At 42.3% G+C, this 19,846-nt stretch overlaps 2 protein-coding genes across 2 annotated transcripts in view; one reads left to right on the top strand and one right to left on the bottom strand.

The window, feature by feature from the left end:
- klf8 (Kruppel-like factor 8) overlaps positions 1-12,944 on the bottom strand; it is a gene marked incomplete in the record, with an annotated part of 59,251 nt that extends 46,307 nt beyond the window's left edge. Inside the window, 1 exon segment of the mRNA XM_035666132.1 lies at positions 12,550-12,944. Within this exon segment, the coding sequence (XP_035522025.1) occupies positions 12,550-12,576 (27 nt within the window).
- Positions 12,945-13,300: 356 nt separating this feature from the next.
- rbm41 (RNA binding motif protein 41) lies at positions 13,301-19,463 on the top strand. The gene is made up of 7 exons (XM_035666131.1): positions 13,301-13,780; positions 14,913-15,029; positions 16,062-16,254; positions 16,693-16,897; positions 17,531-18,060; positions 18,843-18,990; positions 19,190-19,463. Exons 1-7 carry the CDS (start codon positions 13,602-13,604, stop codon positions 19,327-19,329), a joined length of 1,512 nt encoding a protein of 503 aa, XP_035522024.1. The 5' UTR covers positions 13,301-13,601; the 3' UTR covers positions 19,330-19,463.
- Positions 19,464-19,846: the final 383 nt, after the last annotated feature.

Below are 19,846 nucleotides of genomic sequence, written 5' to 3'. Positions count from 1 at the left end.
CACTCTCACACACGCACACACACACTTCCTCTCCCTTGAACATCCAGTACCAAAGACTCTCCTCTCCTTTTCCCTTTGCTAACAAGAGGAAAGACCACACTGCATTCTGGCTGTTGAGTTATAACGTCTATATACATATACAACACAATAAACTCCCACTTCCAAATTCCACACTTACAGCTCTGAGCTGTAAATCTGTTCTACTTTCAACTTTCCAAGGGTGTGGTCCAAAAACCCAGAAGCAGCACAAACGCAGACCAGAAAAGGCAAGGGGGCTATATCGGTGAGAGACGATACAGGTGAGACGATTAAATACAATCCAAGAAGGCCGCTTGGTAAAAGATCAATGAATTATGATAATGAATGCTCATGTGACACCACAACACTGAACAGTGGTTTATAATACTATCTGTGCTTCTATTTTCTGATAAGCTGTTTTTAATGATGCTGCTGTCAGTTCTAGGTTCTATATTCAGCTATGAATGAAAACTACGGTGCAGACTCGTAAGAACACACAAGCTCATACACAATGCCAGTTCCACAGAATTATGACAAAGTTAAGCCTCCAGGTGATATGATCTTCAGACTCAGGATATGTCTGTGTTCGTGTTTAAACATACCTGTTGGGGTTACGCTTTACGCACTTACGCTTTCAGACTACCACAGTGCAACACACACACATCCCTGCTTTTAATAGAAGCTCATAAGAATGATGTCCACCGGTACGTTTGAAGTGTGTTTTCTTCAATAGGCAGACTTAAGACTAAAACCTCAAGCGTCTAACAGGAGCTGCCAGAAACCTTTGGATAAAGGAATAATATGCAACAGCGATAAACAATCTTTTTGGCACATTCGCCATCGTCACGCCATGAAAAGGTACTGTGGATGAAATACCGGCAAACAGATATTAACTTATAGACATACTTGGCTCGGAGTGAGGGGTGGACCTGGAGGGGTGGTATGTCACCCTTAAATAATGCCTGGCCACCCCAGTTTGATGTCAAATTCTGTCAAATTTTACAGTAATTTTAAAAATAACAAGGTAAAAAAACGGAAATTTATTTAATAAGATGTTATGGTCACATTTAAGACGATGTGATAGGTTAAGTTCAATTAAAAAAAGACGTATTTGGAAAAATGTACGAAGATTTGGAAATAAAACAATTAATTGGTTTCTAAGGGCTGAATGCATGTGACTGGATTGCTTACACATACTTTATTTGGTGTAGCAGAGAACCCCCCATTATAAAGCACATAACTGAAATCTCTATTTATCTCATAATGAGATGGGAAAGCAAGCTGAGAAGGACTACTGAAGGTGAAACCGAGGAGAAGACAGACGAACGCCGAGTATAAGAAATGCCAGAGAACATGGACGTGACACAGAAAGAGAAGAGACGTGAGCTGTTATAATCCAAAGTCTTAACAAAGCCGTGCTTTCTGAAGCAGCAGCTCACATGACAAACTCCCAGCAGCTTTATGACCTTCAGATAAACTTAAACTCTGTTCCTCCTATTAGTGCTGCTATTGTTTTCTCCAGAAGACTCTGGATGCTAACTCCACAAACAGCAGCCACACCGGGCTCTATTAACAGTCCTGACACAGGCCACCACCAAACCAGCTAGCCACTTTAGCCTGTCAGCTAGCAGTGTCTAGCTAAGAGTCTACAGCCATGGTAGCATACACACAATGACAATGCTAAAATGCTAATGTTTCGCTAGACTCACAAGCCAGTCTCTGAACACGTCACTCAACAGAGACTGAGGACTTTATCCCATGCTTTCATTGGTAAAAGTGGGTGGAAAAGCGTGCTTGTATACATGTGTTACCATGGCCGTTCTTGCCGCCGTTCAAGCCACTATTTTTGCATTTAGAAATCACCAGAGAGTTGGTAGGCGCTCTCCAAGGTCTGGTATCGAAAGACTAATGTTTAGCAGGTTTAGGTTGTAAATATGTTCACCATCTTAGCTTAGCATTTTCGCATGCTAAGAGTCACTAATTAGCACTAAACATACTCTTAGGGATAACAGGAAGACTAGAGGAGATGAGGATGTTTTTCAAGGGTTACCAAAGACACAAGTTATCATGAGGTTGGCGTGAATGAAAACTTAAAATAAAATAAAAATATAAATACTTTTTCCCCCAGTATTGTGACCTGCACAAACTTCACCTCCCTTGGGATAAAAATTTCAAAGATAGATTTCTCAAAACCCTTAGCAAACAAAAACAGAAATAAATCCACCGTGATGAATCTTTAAAAGTTGTGCATCGTCTCATGTGATGTCCAACGACCACACTGTCGGTCACAGGTAAATACTGTGACCGACAGTGTGGTATGAACGGTTGAATATGTGGCCCCTGTCCCTCGTCATGCATGGGATTTCTGTGTTAAAGTGCACTTTCACACACAGTCAGCCGGTAGTTATTCAGTCACTCACTGTACTACCAAAAAAAGCCATTGAGCTAACTTACATTCACTTAACAATCCGCTTATCAAACCGCTGAATAAGGCAGTCAGTAAATGCCAACAAGTCAATAAAATGGTCAGAAAACGAGTCAGTAAATTAACAAGTCAGCCAACCAATTTAATATAATCTCTCACTCCATGAAGAACCAGTCATTCAGTTAACAGTAATGACGGTGAGGGTGGGATGGAGCGAGGCTGAGACCGTGACCCAACAGAGAGGAGGAGGAGGACGAAGAACAAGAGTAAAGAAACCGCAAAGACTTTCCAAATCCCAAATGAAGCCTTTTAAGTTTTATTAGACAGTCAGAAAAAACACTGACTCACTGCTAGCTCAATCAGACCAATACATGAATAAGTCCGCCCTGTCCTTTCAGAAGTGTGTGTGTGTGTGTTTGGGAGCTTAATGTATGACCTCAAAACTAAATGATTCATTCAAGTCACTGTTTTCTGTAACTATCAGGCCAATGAAGAAAAGCTTAAATATTAATATATATTAATACTAAACTGTTGCTCAATCTCAATGTATGCATGTGTGGTTACGTCTGTGTAGTGTTTGGGCAACAACATGTTTGACTGCCTGACTGATCATCTAAAATACAAAAATTAAGTTTTTTAAATGTAGCTGTTAATGTAAAATTCATACTTCCTGTAGCATTTTCAAAAGCTTTCATCCCTTTTTGTTATGTTGAATTGTTTTGTTTTAATTAGTTTTTTACATTTTATATGTATTCAAATTTTGAAGCTTCAACTACCCCATTTCAGCTTACCTGTTTCTTTTTTGTGCCTGTTTTTTCCTTTATTGTGTACACTGGAGCCCGGGACGAACACATCATTCCGCTGTACACTGAATACTGTATATGTAGAAAATGAACCTCGAAACCTTCCCTGCCTGGTAGCTACCTCAGATTTCCAGTTTGTTCGGAATAAACAGAAGGGAAACTGGAGAACTGAGATGTTGCCAGAATCACAAAACATACAAGGATGACAGATTAGCACATTAAGACAGACAGAGTTAAACTGTCACTTCAATGTATAGTCAACACAGATGGCTACTGGGCCGGCCAAGCTGTTCCAAGGAACTCAGTATGTGTATAAACAAGCTCACAGAGGGGTTTTTTTTCCAACTCTTCCACCACCTTTCGCACTCTCTCTTCTCCATCTCGGTATTTCTACCAACCTCCTTTTCGGCTTTTCTTGTCATGTCGGTGATTGACAGGCAAGTTACAGATGGAAAGAAGACCGACACAGGCAGTCTGGGTGTGTATTATTCACAAACAGCTGCCAGTTCTATGTCTCTGTATATCCACCCGAGCCAGCCATCTAATCAGATTAAACCCGGCAGTTAACTCAAATCCAATTTAGCTTGTTTTTATGGGCAAAACGGTAAAACCATAATCGAAATGCTGCATTTAGCTTTGACTGCTACAGAGTGCACGGGCCGGCTTGAACTTTGCCACACCTTCACAAAAATGCCAAGTGGTCATGTGCCTTTCCATCACTTCCACTTGGGTTTGGAATTGTGTGAACACCTGACGTTGGACTGGATATTTGGACTTGTGTATATAATATGTGACTTGCATACTACTATGCATATATCTGACCAATAAGAGAGACCAACTTTTAAATGTATCCATGTATTTGACAGTGTTTTGTAGTGTAAAATAGAGGGGGGAAAAAGTTTTAAAATTCTCACCATTATAATCACGGTTTACCGCAATCCCCAAAAGCATGAACACTGATTTTTAGATGATTTGTAGATGATTTTTACATACAAAATATTTTCAACAATGTTCTAGAGGCAGAAATTGTATTAAATTCAGTGTCACCTCCAGATGGCGTAAATGGTAGACTGTAGTAGTGAGGGGTGGGAGGAGGCCGGTAATAGACAAAACTGAAGTCTGCCTCATCTTGTAAGAGAGTCAAATAGTCCATCACGACTTGAACTGGATCCCGGGCACCAAAACCGGTTGACTATGCTGGTGCCAGGAGTGGAACGAGGAACTATTTTGTTTACAGATCTGATAAATACTGAACCAGTTATTAACAACACTCCTGAGGATTTATCTCATAATTCAACTTTTAAACAAGGCAAACAAGTCCAGCAGATTTGACAGGCCTCCATTAATATTTATTATTGTACTGATGAACCAAGATCTCCGTGATACTACAGAAATCTCCATCACCTCCACTGCATTCACCGTGCACACTGGTGGTAAGATGACACATGCTATTTTTTCAACACACTTCGGTCCAGGTCTGAACCCTCTTTGATGTGCTGAAGAAGATGAGAAACCAAAACAAGGCCAGATCAACAGCTCGACAGCACCGCATAAACACTGTGTGAATGTGGCTGTAGCATGTACGCACATTGCTTGATGCTGCACTCTTGTTCACTGTGATATTTGTAATAGGCGAGCTTCAAATGTTCAGATATTAAACTTAGCAATGGTGTGTTAAGGGTTGAATTTTGGTACCGTGACAAGAGAATCAGCCAGCTCCGCTCTGCTCTGCACTCACCATATAAACGGTGCTGTGTCTCTATAAATAGCCCTGAAACCCTGGGGCAGGCCAGCCTGAGCAAAGCCGCCCAGCAAACAGAAAAAAAAGACACTGTGACACCACCAACAACTCAGCTTCCCCCCCTGCGCTGCTCTGCTGAATTCAGGGCAACAAAGTCTGTTAACCCTCCTCCAGACTCTGCAAGCTATGTGGATACCCCGACGTTACACCAATATGTGACTGAGCGAACATTTCGTTCCCAATCCATGGGCATTAATCTGCTGCTATAACGGCCTCCACTTTTGTCCCAAGACTTTGGAACCTGGCTGCAGGGATTTGCTCCCATTCAACCACAAGAGCATTAGTGAAGTCCAACAGTGATGTTGGGTGATATAAGGTCCGGCTCACAGTCGGTTCCAGTTCATCTCAAAGGTGTTGGATAGGGTTGAGGTCTGTGGATCCTAGACAAGTTCTTCCACACCAAACTAGGAAACCCATTTCTTTATGGCTTTGTGCCTGGGGGCGTTGTCATGTCAAAAGGGCCTTCTCCAAACCTTGCCGTGTCTAAAATATCATTGTGTGCTGTAGCTTAAAGATTTACCTTCATTGAAACTAAAGCCTAAGTTCCACACAGAATTTTTTGTCAAAGTAACTAGTTTTCAAGGAATTAAAAAGGTTCCTTCAGCCCCTTAAAAACCCATGACTGGTCCGATGACATCTGAAAAAGCAACTGCTGTTTTTGCACATAATGTTTGCACGTAACTATACAACAACGATGACAGTTGGTATCATAACCCCATTCTGGATAGCATAAACAAAATGAATGTCATTTATTCAATTTATAGTAGATTTCTATTGTTTTCATCTGACTTCTTAATCTTGCTAGTAAAGCCTTCAGTAAATTTGTTTTTTAGTTTATATTTACACCTATCTGTACAGCCTGTGATCAAAAAGACATCATTTTCAAGAATAGGAAGGTTTAAAATTGTAACTCTGTGCAGCTCTGTTTGGCTCTATAGTGGAATGTAGACTAATGAAAAGCACAGATCTGACATTTACCTCCTTTCTGCTCTCCAGACTACCTGCTTCATATTAATTGTCAGTGATTCAGCTGACTCAATGACCCGACCAAAACGCCACGCGCCACCAACGACCCTCGCGTTGGCCCTAACTCACCCAGTCCATTCCTCATACCCCCACTCTCATTTATCTCTTCTGTCGCACACACACTCAGATACACACACACACAGACGGAAAGGCAGCCAGCTGGCCAACTAACCAGTCACCCACTCGGCTGGGTTGGTTCACACAAACACATATACTCAGTTATGGTTGGTACAAGCTTCTGCCAGGGAGCATGTCAACGTCTCCGCACGAGGATGCAAGAGACATTTCTGTCAGCACACTGTCATCCAACCCTTCGCACCCGTCCCTCCTGCTCGCCCTTAATGTTGGTGATCAGGGAAGTGAAGCTTATTGTATTGCTGGGCACACCGTAAATTACTCTGAATGAGAGCATCGCATAAAATGGAAAATGGAAAAGTGCAGTGAGCCGGTTAGCTCCGACACCTCCTCACCACCTGGAAAACACTTACCGTACGCTTATTAGAGCGCCCTTAGCTCAGTCAGTGAAGCATGAGACTCCTGATCTCCAGGTCACGAGTGCCTTTAAATTACAAATGCACCCCTGGATACTTTTATATCGTAACAAAGGATCGATTTATGGCATCCAACAAAGTCCTTCTTTGCGATTAAATGTTGTAATGTATTTTTTGTTGCACCTACTTTGTCACAAACTACTTCTACCTTCCCAAAAGTAGTTTCCCAAAATGTACTGCCAGTTACGGCGGAGTCACCGCTGCCCGGACAAAGTTTTCGTTTAACTGAAATGGTGCCAACCAATCATGATCGATACTCTAGCAACACATCAATTCTTCCATAAGTAGATTCTCTGAACATTAAGAGAAGGTTTGAACATAGATGGTGCAGAATCCACTCTATGGTGCAATAAGGTTGATTGAACCACTATATGACTGTACAACTAGGTTCTGATCAAAGGAGTTTTTTTTTAACCCACAATCCTGCAAAGTCACACACATAAAAACAAGAAGTAATTTAACCAGAGACCAATGCAAACCTGTTCACAATGAACACACCCGTGCTGGAAACTAGTTTCATTCAGAAGTGGAATATAATATATGTGTGTGGGTGGACTTAACAACAGCAATACTGGAATCAATATTTCCAGTGAACAGACAGTGACAGTTGCATGCCAGCAAACGCAATTTGTTTTTCAGATGTATTGTCCTCTCGTCTATATTTGACAACTCTGGGTTCTTTTTTTTAAAGAGAGAAGTTTGAGGAAGAATTTTACAGTGGCTGCACAATATCGACTCGTCGATAGTAGGAAACAATGGCAGCTCGTCTGGTCACACACAATCTCGTATTACAGCTAAACGGTTCACAAAAATAAGGTTCTGAAACGATTTTAGGTGAGGAAGAGTGTGAAACAAAAAAATTATATGACTTTCAAGGAATTACCGGACAAAGGTTTCTAAGAGTGTTTCTAAGAGTTTAGTAGCTGACTCAACCAAATTGTGATGTAACCAACTACATACCTGTGACTAAAGGTAGGGAGGGACTGATTTATGTGAAACAATAACACAATCAATCCTATGAAGTAACTTCTAAATGACACAAGGAAAACCTGCGTTAAAATACACTTCCTCCTGCGTCTGACTGCATTTATATAACTATAAGCAAACTCTAATTCAAAGCAAATCCTGATGCATTGCCATGCAACAAATAACAAGACTAGACAAAAGATAAAGGTGACTAATGGTCCACTGTGTTGAACAACCTATACACAGCAGCTACTACAAGTCTCTTCAAGTTGGTTTTTGTGATGTACTGAAATTAACTGAAACGAATGGTTGCATAGAAGCTACAAAATCAAATAGAAAACATATGGTACTTGTTGTAACAGGCAGATTGTAGTCAACAATGGGGTGTAAAAAAATATTGCAAAAAATATCATACTGCCATAATGTATCGGTTCTGAAAAATACTGTATTGTTTTTTGTGCTTAAACCTCCAACCATAAGATAGCAGTGTTGTAAATGTAAACTTAAGGCTATGATGTTGATGTATGCATATGCAATATATATCACACTGCTTACAGTATTGCAATACATCGCAGTAAATTGAGTCATAACCCCTGTTAGCAGTGCTGTAAAGTTTGCATGATGAGCTGAAACATGCAATTCACCTGCACCGATGTGTCAATCAGTTTAGAAAGTATACAACTGCTGAAAATGTTCCAGATGAAAGTATATTTTCTTCCCCCATTTCATCAAACTATAATGTTAGTGTCAATCTGACTGGTTAACTGCTCTTTTAACTGAATTTGTAAGGCTGGGGTGACACGCTGGCAACAACTGGCCGGTTCTGACCTCTCCATCCATTCATGTCATGCTGACAACTCAGTAACATGTGCATGTGTGTACAGTGTGTGTAGTGCAGTGTAACGGGGGATATACATATACATCCATTATCTCAGTAGTTTGATCAAACTTTGTTCACCAGAGTTAATCATTGCCTACTGTGTAGCATCAGTTCTCTCTCTCACTTGCTGACACACACTCACACACACACACACACACGCACACTCACACCCACACACACACTCCATCTCTCACACACACAGACAGACTTTGTATTCAAGGGCCCTTTGCTGCCGATGCCCTGCCCAGGAATGTACAGCTGACCCTGCTCTCACGTCTGCAGCCCAGCTGATCCAGGACACACACTCTCTCTCTCTCTCTCTCTCCTGCACCCACAACCAGCAGCACACACAGCCACACACACACACCCACACACACACACCCAACCACACACACACACACACCATGGAGCATGCTCAGTTGTGCCATTGTGATGCAGAATCACTGCACTGCTATCAGTTAACTACACTTCCAATAATGCACAGTCTTAACTGTGACAGAAGGAAATTGATTTCCACTCCCACAGAGTCAAAAACAGTTATCTGGGTCAAAGGTACAAGTAAAGACAGAAAGTGAGAACGAGTAGAAAGAAAGAAAGAGTTGAGTGTTTCTACACATTCAGAGAACAGTTACACACACGTATCACTACTGTTACTGTGTGGTCCATCATATTCATCTTACATGCTGTTATTTGTACAATATTACACTGATTTATTACGTCTAAACAAGCGATAGTGCACCAAATAATTTAAAGTAATAACCCACAATATTTAAAAAGTGTAAATAAATGTCTGGTTTTCTACAATCGACTGACTGATGTAACATTTATGTGTATTTAACTGTTCTAATTATAGTTCATAAAAGCTTTTGCAGTCACTATTGTAGACAGTACCTGTTACGCAGCTCTTTATAAGAGAAAACATTCTCCACCACACAGGCAGGGATGCATTTTCTGATTTGTCTAGCATAAACAGAAGAACATTTGGCAGTTTGAATGAGAAAGTGTGCCACCTACAGAAACTCTTTCCACTGAGAAGAAGATGCACACAGAAGACATCTGCAGAGAAATCTGAGGATAATAAAACCCGATCAAAAATATTAAAAGAGCACTTCACAGTTCACACTCGCCATGTGCTTAAAAAAAAAACTGGGATCCATTTAGGGGATATTACACTTAGATACAAGCGACAGAAGGGGACACTACCCGCCCCGGTTATACGGAAAATAATTCCAACTTGGATCACGCTGGGACCTGTACTGGATCTCAGATAACAGTAACCAACAGCACCAGTGAAGAGCTCTGTGTAATGCAAATAAACCATCATAGACCCCCACAGCATGTGAACTGCAAAGTCAAAGCTTTAACTGACTTTTATTTTAATATAACACACTTGCCATATAACTTTGACTTGCAAGGCTCAGCCACTTTAAGTTACGCTGCTACCTGCAACTGGTAAACACATCTATGTCTTCTTCATAGATGTAATATTTTGCAAATTACCTTTATCAAAAGTGTGCAGTTCCCGCAATTTGAATATTGAATTTGGCCATATTGCAATTACAATTTCGATCAATTGTGCAGCTGTAACACCAACATGTTGCAGTTAGCTCTGTGCTCAGTGCTCTGCTTGCATCCTTTCCACTGTGTTTGAAACCTACAGAGGATTAAGTGTTCCAGCGCGATACTTGCTGCACATTTCTGCAGATGTACTGTGACTGTGCTGGTGTTCATATGCAGTGCCTGGGTTACTGACATGCGACATAATATCATAAATGCACCTCTTGTATCTAATGGTTTCACTGAGGCTAATTATAATTGTAAATGAGTAGTCATGACAACACCTCGCCAAATAAAAGTGACTGACTGTGGTTACTACATTTGAAATGGCAGGGTAATGCGGCGTAGGGATAACAGCGGTCTTCTTCAGTCACGAGGCTACAGATAGATCTGTTGGTTTCCACTTTCAGTTAAAAGCCCTTCATTGAGCAAATGAGTCACATGTTTGCCCTGGAGCCCAAAGTACTTTGACCTTTCATACAGATTTTTACAAAAGGGAAACTTAGGCAGGGTACAGCTAAGTCACTAGCTCTGCTAAACCACCTTTACCTGGAGGCGGAGCTGCTCTGGTGAAGCTCAGTGGGGAAAAAATGTGACATTTAAGAGATATGATGAAGACCAGCAGCACTAACCCGTGGCGTTAGCTATCAAGATAAGGAAGAAAACTTGAATTGATGAAACATCCTTTCCATCTCTGTTTTAGTCATCTTTGCCAGTTAGGTGAACTAACTGGAACATTTGCTCATTTTGGTTTCACACCACTAATGAGATTACCTATTACAACTTCCATAGCAGTTATACCTCTAAGAAAGGTTTGTCCCTGTTCGCTTGACAATGTTAGCTATTATTTCCCTAAAGTAGCACCCTAAAAGAAAAGAGACTTGATAGAGAAAAGTGTGTGAAATTCAGGGTTGGTACAAGGCAGTGCAAAGGATCTGCATAGTACATCTAGTAAATTATTATGGTGTCAGAATGAGCCGTTAGCTTTTGGGAAGCCGCCCAAGTATATTACATCCCATCCTGAAGTCAATAAACTCGATGTGTCCACACAACTGCAGGGAAGGAGCAAACAGAACGGCCACAACTGGCTTCCACGCCTGCAGAGGCTTATTAGACACCAAGTAATTTATACCAGCATCGCCTGCAACTTGCGAGCAATGTCATACAAATGGCTGCAGGCTGCAAACTAAACTTTACTTCAGTGGAGTGTAAGGCTGGAACTGCTGTCAGTTAATGAATTTGTCAATCATCAGAAAATAAATCGTTAAAAACATTATTTATGAAGCACACATGCTAAATACACTCAGGTTCCAGCTTCTGAAATGTAAGAATTTAACTCTTTTCTCTGTTTAATATCACTATGAATTGGATATCGTTGGGTTTTGCACTGTTGGTTGTGCAGTTTTAAGACTTTTCGGGAAAATGTGATAACTATTTTCTGACATTTTATGTTAACAAACTTGAGAATTGATAGGGAAAATATTGTATTGTCGTAGCCACAGTAGAGTGATGATTAGGTCAAACCTGTCTTCAGTTCAACCAAACTGACCCCCTCTCCACGCTGATGTGATGTCACCAATGCTCCAACGCACAAAATACTGAACAGAGCGAAAGTGAAGTTAACAAATATCATAAAATGACCAACAGAGCAGGAGCGATACTGCAGTGTGTTAGTCTGAACGTAGTACTGCACACTGCCAAACCCCATCAAACAAATCCATGCTCAAACACAAGACACAATCGCCACTATTAGTCGGGCCATGCAAATCCGCAGGTCAAAGTTTGCGTCCTTTAATTGAGGAACTTGGAACTGTAACTTATCTCCATCATCTGCTGCGAAAACCATCAAGCAGACAGATCTGAAGCTGCAGAGTGGACAGAGTGGTGTTTGCTTTCAGCTCAACAGTCTGATCACCCGCCAGATTTAATTTACTTTAGAGTATGCCAGCCACTGACACATAAACATACCCTGATGAGGCAAAGACTCATTTAAAGGCACAAGTCGGCAGCAGGGCCCATGCAGTGTGTGTAGCTGGAGGCAGTGCACCTGGCTGCTTCCCAGGGTTGTGTGGTTGTGTGTGTGTGTGTGTGTGTTTCAGGGGGCTGCTGGCCCTTTAAAAGCTAAGATGGTGTCCTACAAGCTGCAGTTTCTGCCTTCCGTTTCCTTCCTGCCTCTCAGAGATCACAGAGCATTTAAAATTGAACCTGAATTAACCTCGCACACACACACAGAGAGAGAGGCAGGGAGAGAGAGGTTTCCGTATAAACCGTGGAAATGACAGCGCTCTCAGCGTGCTGTTCTTGCAATGCAATGAGGTCGTTGTTACAAAACTCTTCCACTAATTGCAAAATAAACTGCCCACAGTCGCAGCTGACTCTTCTGTGCGTATGTACTCAGTGACATTCATATTTGGCACATGACAATGTCAGCTCTGCTTGTGTACAGGCAGATCATCCACGCACTCTTTTTTTTTTTTTTTTTTTTTTCATTGACCAGGGCAAAGTCAATAACGTGCACTTACTTTCTTGTTACGGGTCTCCGTGTGCATCTCGGTTGCCGGAGCGGTGCAGCGGCGGAGGGGTGGAGCAGCAGGAGCAGGAGGGGGTCGGTCGGGGCTTTGGGTGTAGCTCTATCTGAATAAGACCTGTTAGGGAGAGAGGAGGGTTTTTTTGGGGGGGCTAGTTTTCCACCTTTACAGTAAATTGTCGGGATATAGGAAACACGATCCCTGCCTCTTCCAGTGTTTCTTTTTCAGTTCATATCCGCAGCGTCGAAGGCTCCCTTTGCTCCCCCCAAAAAACAGCCAGTCTCTCTTGTGTGTCTCTCCCTCTCTCTGACGGCGTGTTGTTGCCGTGTATTCAAGGGCTGGGCTCTCTCTCTCTGCCTTTTCCTCCTCCGCCTCTCCCTGCTTGTGACCCCACCCTGCGTCCCCACCCCTCATCTCTCTGTCAGTCAGGAGCTGCGCAGCCCTGCAGCCCTGCAGAGGAGCCGAGCTGCCGGCGACCCGACACCGGCTGCAAGGCAGGCGAGCGGGGAGGAGAGGAGCTGCTGCAGAACCGCGCACTAATGCATGGCCAGTGTCAGCTGCATGCGACCCAGCACGGCACGGCTCTGCTCGCATCCATACATCCCCATCTATCAGTGCCATGCTGCAGCGGCGGGCTGCTTATTGCTCAGAGATGGTGAAGAGAGGCACCCATGTCACCTTACTGACGTCACCCAGCAGGCTAATTGAGGACACTTAAGCTGGGTGGGCAGGGTAGGAGCGGTTTCTATAGAGGCTTTGCAGCATTACGTTTGATTAAAAAAAACGCCTGGTATAGGCCTAGATGGAGGGAAGGCAAGCCAAGTTTGATGATACACGTGTGTTTGGTAACCACTCCCTTTCTAATGAAGCGGAGTGTGGCTCGTAAAAGAGTTTTTTTTAGATATTTAATAACAGAAAATATGTCTGCAGCATGCTGAGGTTGGCTCTGGTGTGAATTTCCATATAAAGTACATACAGTTAAAGAAACACCTGTTTACCTAATAGGCTTTTCAATTATTATTATTCCTGCACTACATATAATACACATGACTCCGTTTCCACCTTTAAAATGCACCAAATCTAAGATGTGGCATTATTTTTCCTCGACTGTAAACACTGGAAAACAGCTTATAGTTTATTATTGTTCATGTGGCGGATTCTACTACATTTCCCGTGATTCCACGCGTCGGAACCGGAACTACAAGGAAGGCGGAAACATGCGAAGGTAAACAAAAGCTTTCAGACGTCGGTGTGATATTCCAGTGATTTTTAGAATAATTGCGGCTTTTGGATCAACTGGGTTTGCTTTGAGACTCGCTCTGAAACCAGTGTCACCAGAAAATACCAGTTAAAAGTCGGTGCGTCGCTTTTGCGTCAGGCAGGCGACGCCGTTGTCATGGAGATAGCTACAGCCAGCTACGCTACTCTGTTGCCGTCGTGTTATGTTTTGTTACTCACGGTTTTATTCACATAACAGTTAACTATACAACAAATAGACAACATAAATACATATTACACGTCCGAAGTAGGAAGAAGTAAAACACTACGTTGCGTTAACCTTCTTCCTTGTTGCTTTAAAGCCAGTTAACTCTAAGGTGGTCTGTTAACCTTTCACTGGCTCATTAATGAGATTTTTCTTAATGTCAACCTGGAAAAACACATGTAGTTTAATGTATAACAACTGCACAGCTTTCATGTTACACCTTTTCTTTCGTTCACTTTAGACAGAAGTTGGGTTGAAGAAGAGAAATCTCCAATTATTTATCATTTTTGTGGTGTTTCAGTCTATTATCTGGACATTTTATTGTGTTTATAAAATAGAATAAAAGCTGGGAATGTATGTGTTTGACAGAATTAAACACCTTAAACATTGAATTACTTGAAGACACTGATGCAGAAATCCTGTAAATCCCATATTGATTATATATTGTCGGTAATGGCTTCATACACCTAAGGATTTTAAAGAGATCCTTACCTCAGTATAAACAGTGTAGGAATAATTTTCTGGCATTATATGTTATATAATCAATCAATCAATTCAGTGATTGTTCTATAAATCAATTAGCTACTATTTTGAAAAGGTTTTAATCATGTAAGTCATTTTTTTATGCGATTAAACTAAATGTCTTTGGGCTTTGAACTTTTAGTGGGGGGAAAAAACGATCATCAGATTCATCAGTAATCTACGGATTACTGTCAGATTAATCTGTAATGAAAATAATAGTTAGTTGCCACCACCAAAGGGCAGAACCTGAAAGTACCCCTCTGTTGGTGGCTGTGGATGTGTCCTTTTCCTACTGTTGTATAAGCATCCACCCTCAGCGTCTGACCTGCTGTCTTTGTGTTGTGTTGGCCAGAGTGAGCCGGCAGTCCTGTGAGGACGGCCCGCTGCTGGAGGAGCAGGAGACGGAAGGCCAGCGGCAGCTCCACAGCCTCCTGCTGCAGCAGCTCCACACTGACGTTGACATCCAGCGGTCAGAAACTTTCTTCTCTCTGTCTTTGTATCTCCAGGAGGCGTGGGGAAAGTCCAGTCCAAGCCTCCGCAGACATTCCCTGATAATAAACTATGGGAATGTTTTGTTTCCATGTGGATTTACAGTCTAGCACTATATTTTGTCCTATGGCCACATTCTTTGTTTGCCAACTAGATTGTTCTCGCAGTCGTGCAAACAGCCACTGTGGTCGGGACAAATTGTAGATACAAAATATACCACAATACAATCTCTCTCTGCTTAATGTTGTCAGTACGGTGGGACCGATGTCACAATACATTCTGCTAAAAATACCCTACAATTAACACGCAAAATATTCTGTATGTAGATTTCAAGTGATAATTGACAGTAGCATTAAACTCTAGCTGCTATAAGACAATGTCTGACCTTACAAATAGTAAAAGCCTATTTAGTATTTATATATTCGGACACATAATTACTGAAAATAAATATTTTTTCTTTTAATTCAGCTCAATTTAGCAGATAAAAGCTATAGCCATTCTCCATGACATACATTTTAAATTCTTGTCATTCCTCACTCAAAACAGGAATCTGTATGAAGGTCAGTTTGATTTTTAAACACAGGGTTAAAGATCAAATGTTGGCTCTGTTGCTTCCAAAAATATTTGTCCAGAGCTTTATTCAAATGCAGATTATGGTTAACCTCTCCCTTGACGTCACACGGCGACTATAAAACAACAATAAGCAGTGTTAATAAAACCTTCCTGAGCAGCTCAGTGGGAAGAGACAGCAGTGTTTGCAGCTTTATTCCCTCCAGAGCTCTCTGTGCTTTATGAAAAATGCTGTTATGTTGCCTTCCCAGTGTCCCACAGAGCAGCCTGGAGGGTGTTTTATACACAACCCTCAGGGCTACATATTCTTACTCAGCCGTCTTTTTATCAGGCAGTTCTGTAAAACATCAGAAACAACATTCAGGCCATGAGACGTTGAGTGAATCAAAATGTGTTCGCAAAAAGCCTCAGATCTCCCTTTGAAACACATTCTGTCTTACAGATGTGTAGCCAAGAGGCAGTGCTTCGCCCCGTCGGCACTCTACCGGCCGTTTGGGGAACAGGCAGCTGGAGTGAGGAGCCTGTCCCAGTTCCAGGCCCTGCAGGACGGGGAGCAGGAGCTGGCCAGCTTGCGGGAACTTGGCCTGACCGACACCGAGATCCAGCTGTGGCAGAGCAGAGATGCACCGGAGAAGGTAAAACCTGCTGGCGATGGAGAGGTGGAGCCGAACAGGAGAAACTGCAATGTGTGGATGTTCTCCTCCTGTTTTCTTAATCAATACACATTCAGGTTGCATGGATTGGAAACTATGTCTAAGTCATTTTATTTACATCCGTATGATCTGTTTGTTAATTCTTTTAATGTAGCCACATACATACAAATGTAATTATTCCAAATCTCCAAAAGTGACAGCTGATACTTACACACAATATCAAGCAACACATTACTGAAACATTTAAACGTATAACTGTTAATATAAACCCGATTAAGCATTAAATATACTTGTATAATCATGTACATACGTGGCCCCTAATCTAACATTTTTCATCTCTGAGGAAACACTCGTATACATACTATATATAAACCTCGTCCAACGCACTAATGTCTGTCTCCCGGCTTTGTGCCCACACAGTCCCATGGTGTGTGTGCAGCTCCAGGTGCAAAGCAGCAGCGCCTGCAGGTGATCAGAGACAAGATTGAAGCCAGGGCCGAGCTCCTGTCCCGCCCACAGCGCTTCGCCGCCAGCCGGCCTCTGTCACGCCGGGAGATGGAGATCGAACGAGCGCTATTCCAGGGAAATGACCGTCTGGGTTTCCTCACTGCGCTTTACCACAGAGGTACGAAGTGCTGTCCACTAAACAGGGTCCGCCGCCCGATGAGGGACATGCTGAACATTTTGTAATGACAAAACGGTGAATTAGATGTCAGAAAGAAGCAAAAGAGAGACACATTTGCTGTCACATTTCAGTCATTTAACAGTTCTTCGTACCCAGAAACTCTTCACGTTAAAGTAGACTTCAGTTTCATGAACAGCTTTAGAACAGAGTTCATAGAAAGGTAAAATTATGTTATCTACAAGCCTCAAATTATAGCCTTCCATAATCTCCAGTTTAGTTTTAGAAGTCTTTAAATATGTCGTGGTTTCTTCATGCAACTGCCAGTGTGGAATTCAATAAGTTGCTGTTTGGCCGATATTTTGATTGGCAACATAGCTTTCATTTACTGACTTTTTAATGATGTTAGTTTTCAGATTTTCCCAAAAATATGCCATATAATCACTCAAATCCAATGGACAAGGACAGAAAAGTTTGGAACATGAAAGAGACTTTTCTATTAAAATGAGTAAAGTAGGAAAACAGGAGGATAAATAAAACTGTCCAACAGCACAGAGGAGAGGAATACAGTTACTGTCATGTCCCTTAAGTGTGTGTCATAACATCTCAATTGTGTTGTTGTATTTTTGTTCACAGACGAAGATAACCAGGAAGGCCAGCAGGGGGAGTCGTCGTCGTCTGATCCAATGGACTCTCTGTACAGAGATGTTCTCATGAAGGGAAAACAACAAGCTTCACTACAGCACTCTCAAAAAGAAACAAGTGGAGCATCACGGCTGCCAACACACAGAACTGTATCTGACCAATCACATGACTCGCAGAGTGGCAACAGCCAATCAAAAGAAACTTCTGACCATCAATCTGAACTGCAGGGTGAGAAAAGCAGCTCGTCAGTGCTGCCAGAGTCGAGGTCAGACACCTCAGAGCAGCAGCTCGCTCAGGACAGACCGGGGAAAGCCCCACTGGCTCCTCCAACACAGATAGATATAAGCCAGCCAATCGGCAGTCTGTGCGGAACAGCGACGGCGCGGTCAGGGGGTCCGCTGACTGTCCGAGGGGAGATTGAGACCATCTCAGACGAAGAAATCCTAAAGAACCGTGAATCTGAAGAAGGGATCCGGAGCATCCCGAGGTTCAGAAACTACCAGCCGGGGAAACCCTCCAAGGTACTAACAGCTACATCTACCAGCTACATCTTGTTACTGTGTAAACCAGGTGATCTTGAGGGTTGATGAACCTGGTTCCTTCAGTCCTCTATGACAGTAAACTGAATATCTTTGGGTTGTGGACAAAACTAAACATTTTAGGACATTACCTTGTGTTTTGGGCATTTTCTGACATTTTATAGGCCAAACAGTTAATCAGTGAGTTGAGAAAATGGTTGACAGATACTTCGCTGATGAAAATACCTAATTCAGTAGTCTTAGGGCCGGGGGGGGGGGGGGCGGACGCTCCTCAGTCTGCTGCTGCATGATTTATGAACCCTGTATCTTCTACCAGAGAACAGGCTGGTGTGTGGATGTGATGTGTCCGTTATGACCCTCAGGGACCCCTCGAGGCACCGCTGGGTGCACCGCTCCTGAGGGCTTTAGGAATGGATCCTGATGGCCAGCATCAACGGGGGGAATGATTACCTATTATTAACAAGGAATTTCAATGGTCATATGGGCACCTCACTGAGACTGTTGATGATGAAGCATTAACATGAAATAAATCCTCTCAGTCATTTAACAAGCACTGACTCATAAATTGGACTTGGTTCAGTCTGTCAGAAGAAAAGGATGATGGTTGTTGTATACTGGCACATCTGCACCACACCCTCATAACATTAGATATACAGTGTGACAGTGGTAGGACATGAGCTAAAACAATAAGTTAAGATTTTGGATGCGTACGTTAAATGTCTATGGTACTGAAAGTGTGTGTGATGTTGTCCGTATCACTGTAGGTGCTGTGTGTAAAGAACCTGTGTGCACAGGCGTCTGTGGCCCAGCTGGTGGCGCTGTTCTCCAGGTACGAGCAGGAAAACGGGCCGCCAGTCCTTTACCGCCTGCTGACTGGAAGGATGAAGGGTCAAGCCTTCATCACTCTGCCAGGTGAGAAGCAGTTTCTCACGTACAAGAGGTGAAAAAAAAACTGCAACCAGGGAATTGTTGGCCGCGATGGTGTGGAACAGGTCTGAAGGCAATCTGTTTCACTCTGGACCAAAGTGACCAGCAGCTATAATGATCTAAGCTGTGTTCTTTCCATTACACATTAGATCTGTTATTAAGTGTATTTGTTTTCTTCTGGCAGATGCTGAAACAGCCCAGAAAGCCTTGCAGCTGGTCCATGGATACCGGTTGCTAGGGAAACCTTTGGTGGTTGAGTTTGGCCGTGAGCGACAGGAAGAGGAGAAACAGAAGGACAAGAAGGAGCAAGAGGAGAAGAAATAAAAAATGATTCCAGACGACAACATGGATCCTCCAGAGAGAAAAACAGGCTGAGATGGGTGTGACTGTATATTATTTATTTTTTCATGACTAAAGGTCATGTTTCATATTAATAAATGCCATTTCTTTGCCCTAAACTGCTGTCTGTCGTGAGGTTTCTGGTGTTGCAGTAACTTATTCTTTTTAAGTAACCTTTTTATTCTCATCTCAATCAAACAGGACTCATGACAATGTAAGCAAGCAGGCTTCAAAATAATGTAATGAAAAACAAATTACAATAAGAACAGTTCAGCAGGCAGGTCAGACAGACAGACACTGAACTCTCTGACTTCATCGTAATTATATTAATTATGTAATCAATAATTGCAGGCGTGTATATTCAGTCAGGGATGCACTTCCAGCACGTGGTATCGTGAATGAATGGGTGAATGAAACTGCTTGTTTGCTTGTATAAAGAACACTACAAAAATAGACATAATGTACAGTTTTTATTTGGGTTGATACACACAGACTTTACAAT

Source organism: Morone saxatilis, unplaced genomic scaffold (genome assembly GCF_004916995.1).
Source record: "Morone saxatilis isolate NCDOM2014 unplaced genomic scaffold, NCSU_SB_2.0 Contig20, whole genome shotgun sequence".
NCBI classification, from domain to species: domain Eukaryota; kingdom Metazoa; phylum Chordata; class Actinopteri; family Moronidae; genus Morone; species Morone saxatilis.
Note: the sequence above shows the minus strand (reverse complement) of the source record. Positions and strands in the feature narration are given on the sequence as shown.

Coding starts and splice junctions, on each gene's coding strand:
- rbm41 (XM_035666131.1), top strand. CDS start 13,602: ATGACTCCGTTTCCACCTTTAAAATGCACCAAATCTAAGATGTGGCAT. Junction 15,030..16,061: donor ACTGACGTTGACATCCAGCG/GTCAGAAACTTT, acceptor TCTGTCTTACAG/ATGTGTAGCCAAGAGGCAGT. Junction 16,898..17,530: donor CACTGCGCTTTACCACAGAG/GTACGAAGTGCT, acceptor TTTTGTTCACAG/ACGAAGATAACCAGGAAGGC.